Source organism: Pseudochaenichthys georgianus, chromosome 12 (genome assembly GCF_902827115.2).
Source record: "Pseudochaenichthys georgianus chromosome 12, fPseGeo1.2, whole genome shotgun sequence".
NCBI lineage: Eukaryota > Metazoa > Chordata > Actinopteri > Perciformes > Channichthyidae > Pseudochaenichthys > Pseudochaenichthys georgianus.
The window spans coordinates 791,408-796,407 of NC_047514.1; the positions used below are offsets into that span (position 1 = coordinate 791,408).

Genomic DNA, 5,000 nt, shown 5'->3' on the forward strand with positions numbered 1-5,000 from the left:
ACACCACGGCTTCCACAGATGATGTTTTTTAATGTATTTTTTGTGAAAGCACTTCAGATATTCATTGCTATCGGGATGTTAAGAGCGTTCCATGGAATATAACAACAAGTGTATCTCGAGACGATTTTTACCTACCCCACCTTTAAGTAGAATATAATTCCTTTATTGTCATCGCACCAGGTACAACGAAATTTAAAAAAGCAATCCTCGCAGTCGCAGTGCATTTCCACATAAAACTAATATATAAACATATACACACATAAACATATGCTCACACATCCATACCAACATGTATGTATACACGTGTTCAGTTCTCGTATGGCTCTGGGGTAGCGCCATACGTACGTGTTCATTAATGTGCAATGTCCCTGCCAAATAAACAAATAAATAAATATCCTATCTGCAGAACCACAGGAGTGTCGGACCTGCAGATTGGTTCCTGGCTTGTGGGAGGAAACCTCTCTCTAAAGATAAGAAATAATAAGAAATAAAGTGCATTTCAACATCTGCAGTAACAGGACACTGGCCTCACCAAGGTTTGTTTGTTAGACAGACTGGAGCGATGGTTATCTCCAGTGAGGGGCGATGAACTGTCAACTTTAGTAGCACTTGGAGCACAAGCCGAGGATTGATCGATACAACGGCCGACGAAGAATGTGTTGCTTTTCCAAAACCATTTTATAACATCATATTTTATACTTAGTCTCGATCAGTGTGATACTACTGTGATGTTCCCCTAGCCCAAATATGAACGCTCATACAGTGGTCCATTGTATAAAAGAGGCAACAATAATATTTTACATAACAGTGTCCAGTGTCTTGCTCTAAAGCCTCCAATTAAGCGGCTAGTTGGAGAGAAACAGTGATGGTCCAAGAGGTCCCGCTGATGAGAGGACACTGTGCTTTTGACTGGAGGTTATATAACTCATCAATTAAAAATGATATCAAAGCTTAAGTTTCTATTAGTATCAGAGCTATTATTAAGGGTCTCGCTGATATGTCATCTTAGTTACTTAGATTTCATTCGACCACGTAAAGAATGCAACCAACAGTGATGAAAAAGGATGAGTATTAAAAGGTGTCCTATCATGGAAAATGCACTTTGTGATGTCTTTTATACATAACTCCCCGCAGTGTCAGAAAATAAAAGCCTCTCTCTTTTCCTCCGTACCCAAATCTCTAAAAACGGGGCTACAACGGAGCTGATCCAGATTTGCGTCCGATATGACGTAATGTCGGAAATGCGGACGCACGGCCCAATCAGAAACGTTGCTAACAGAAACAATGCCCTTAATATATACCTAAAAATAGCATGACAGGAAACCTTTAACACAGGGGTGTCAAACTCAATTTCATCACGGGCCACGTAGGAATTATGGCTGCACTCAAAGGGCCGGTTGTAACATTAAGACTATATCAAAATACATAAATATTTTATATAAAATAATGCATTATTACATGATAGCCTCTGCAGTGGATTATTATCTAATAATAACTTAATAATTAACAACGTCTGAAAGCAGAAGTCTAAGGCAAGTAATTGCAAGTCTCTTCAGTGAGAATGTCACAGAATGATTTAAAAAGAAAAGCCAAATTCTGGAGGAAAAAAAGTGACAAAAAAAGGGGAAAATTCTAAGAAAAAAGGCATATTTTGAAGAAAAAAAGTCAAATTCTGAGAAAAAAGTCAAATTTGAGATGCATTGTGGGACATGTAGTTTATGGGCAACGTGTAAATCGCCATGTAACCGTATAATAAACATATTATATTATTTCAGAGCTATTGTGGGGCCACAGAAAATGAAGTGGCGGGCCGGATTTGGCCCCCGGGCCTTCAGTTTGACACCCCTAACACACATGTAGAGGCCTACCCAGCTCTATGGTTCCTCCGATCCCTATGAGGGAGGCTGCGCTGTGGTAGAGCGGCAGAGGGATGTATATCACGTCATCTTCAGTCGCTCCAAACGCCCAAAACCCTGCTGCTCCCTTCAGGCTCTGCAGGTGAGTGATCACTGCAGCCTTAGGGAGCCCTGGGGACAAGACAAGAAGCTGTATTACATTATGAACAAGACAAGAAGCTGTATTACAGGATATATTTTTATTAGTGCTGTCAAAATTATTGCGTTAACGGCGGTAATTAATTTTTTGAATTAATTGCGTTAAAATATTTAACGCATTTAACGCATGTGCAGAATGGCCCGCCCCATACATGCCACCAGTGGCAGCGCCAGGGTATGGCTGGGGTAGGCTACACCCATACCAAGAAATGGCTTAGCCCCACCATGAGACGATGTTAAAGTAAGCAAAATAAAGTCTGCCAACTCGCGCGGAGTAAATTGCACAGACAGCAGTTAGTAAGATTGATTTCAGTAGCCACGGTTTTGAAAACTTTTGTCACGTAGTGATCGTCTTCTCAATAGAACATCTTTGATAACGGCGTGGTGTTGTTGCAGGAAGTCCCGACGCAGAATACTCTTGCTGTAGTACAGGGCAGAGCCATATACTAGTAATAATATGGCTCTGGTACAGGGGTGCACATAACTGGTACGCAGGTTGGGTTATGTGCGTCATCTGAAATGCGTACCGTCACTTGTGTCACAAAGCGCATTTGCGTACCGACGTACTTGTGAAGCTTTTCCAGAAGGCGGTTAGATCACCGGACGACAGAGTCGGTCTCCGTGTGCACAGACAGGGCTGCTGTTCACGTCGGTCTGTACAACGGAACTGTGCCAAAACTACGCCAACCGGCTGCGGAGGGAGACTCCCCCCTTCACTGGAGAACTGCGCTAAAACAGCTGATCACAACGTTCACAGTAGGCTTGTTTGAGACACATTGCGGCTCGCCTCGAAAGTAGACGAGAGTAGCCGATCGCAGCCGGGGGAGGTGTCAAAAAGCTCGCCTGAAGTCGGACAGCTCCGAGTCGGCTTCTTCTTCTTCATCTTCTTCTTCGCATTCTTCTTCTTCTTCTCTCGGTTTTTTGGCGGATTGCAAACAACTTTAAGGTGCATACCGCCACCTCCGGAGTCGGCTTGACTCGGTTTGCATTTATAAAGAATGCACACGTGTTTAATCGTTAATGTCAGATATGTACTAAGTAAATACATTTGTTCCTGCTCAAGATTAGATTCAACTTTATTGTTATTGCACAGATTACAGGTACTGAGACAACGAAATGCAGTTTAGCTTATAACCAGGTGCAACAAGCAGTGAAGTGGAAAGTAATGTACACAATCTACAGAATAACATATAGAAGGAATTGAATGATGAATAAACAGTGGGGTATGAATACACTAGATATCAGCCTGTGAGCAGTATGAACAGTGTGTATGAATACACTAGATATCAGCCTGTGAGCAGTATGAACAGTGTGTATGAATATGCTAAGATATATAAAGTATGAAAACGGTAAGCAGTATAGTATAAAATATATAGATATTAATTTCATGATGATAAACATTGTGGAACAATGATGAGAAATGGGAATGGATGTGGCGACGTAAAACTGACACAAACAACAACACACTTTTGCCAGCCAATTGGAGAGTTTCATCAGCAGCACGTGGTACAAACCACCAATGAGCGCTCAGCTCAGATACCAGCGAGCCGTTTCCCATCAAGCATTTCGCTTCCGCAGCTCGTGGAGAGCAACTGCGCCGCCTCGCCTCGCTCTCAAGGCTGCGGGCGTCTTTGTCCCGCGAGATTTCAAAGTCTCATGTGGGCGACCCTCCAGAGCAAGTCGGACAAAATGACTAACCATCATGCAACGCACTAGCAAGACGTTGATCGCAACTGCGCAGGTCTGCGCAGGTCTTGCTTGTCTCAAACAAGCCTACTCTGTGGTCATGAAGTACTCCACTAGCCGCCGCCCCCCTCTGTCGACTTTCCTGAAGTACTCCCCCGTTGATAGAAATCACGTAATGAATTAAGACCCCACGGTTTGATGATTGATAGGTGTGTGGGTTGTCTTTCATTTTGACATGCAGAAAAATGTTATAATAAACATAGATACTGTATGTTAAATGGATATATCCGCCGGCTTTCATTTATCTTTCCATTCCCAACAATATACATAAAGAAATGGCATATTTTGGACATAGTTCGAATGGTGATTAATCATGATTAATTAATTTTTAAGCTGTGATTAATCTGATTAAAAATTGTAATCGTTTGACAGCCCTAATTTTTAATTAGCATACTTTCTCTCTGCGTTTCTGCCATGTTAGCTCCAATGCTAGCATGGGGAGGAGGTACACACACTGGCCATGTCGATGGAAATGTACCATGTCATGCTATCGAGTGGTGCAGTGATTATAGTCCAAGCTGGAAGTTAGCATCTTGAGGGATCACTTGACGAAAAGCAAGAGGGTTTTTCCATTGGACTTAGCAGAAGATAAGGCAGAAACAAATTTATGATACTCTCCACATGTCAACACCACTTTTAGTATTTATTTTAGCGTAAAAGCAAAAGCAAGAGGTCAAAAGCAAACGCCAGGCTATAAGCAAGTCACCACCGCTAAGCTAAAGGTGGCTAATGTTCAGTGTGATGACGTTTAGTCGTCTCATTAAGCAGGCTCTGTTTTTAAGACACACAGAAGCGTCAGACATTCACCAGTGGGGTGTTTACTGATTATTTTAAGTGGTACATGAAATTCTTAAACTTGTGTTAACCACAGACTTTACTTATCAGTCGTTTATTTTCCGAGGAACCTTGAGAACCATCCAAAGAAATTGAGGTTTACCATAATGTCTCCCATCGAGGTGAGAGTAGGCCTGGATACGGACGGTTGCGTCTTGACTATGAAACTCCTGATCTGAAGAACTTGATAGGTATCCGTTGCAAATCTTGAAAAGAAATACGAATATTTGTATCGATCTGCGACCTTTCTCTCTTCCCTGTGTCTTCCTCGCTGTGTGGCAAAGACCCTGCCCAGGTCACAGTGAAGTTCATGTGATAGAGATGGTGAATGAACAAGAATCAAAGCCCTCCTGTTCGGACTGACGG

The 5,000-nt window shown here is 42.3% G+C and overlaps 1 protein-coding gene across 1 annotated transcript in view; it reads right to left on the reverse strand.

Moving 5' to 3' along the window:
• The window catches only part of slc27a6 (solute carrier family 27 member 6), a 24,896-nt gene that overhangs the window by 14,087 nt on the left and 5,809 nt on the right, over positions 1 to 5,000 (reverse strand). Inside the window, exon 3 of the mRNA XM_034096409.2 lies at positions 1,855 to 2,027. Coding sequence (XP_033952300.1) covers positions 1,855 to 2,027 — 173 coding nt within the window. The remainder of the gene's footprint in view (positions 1 to 1,854; positions 2,028 to 5,000) is intronic.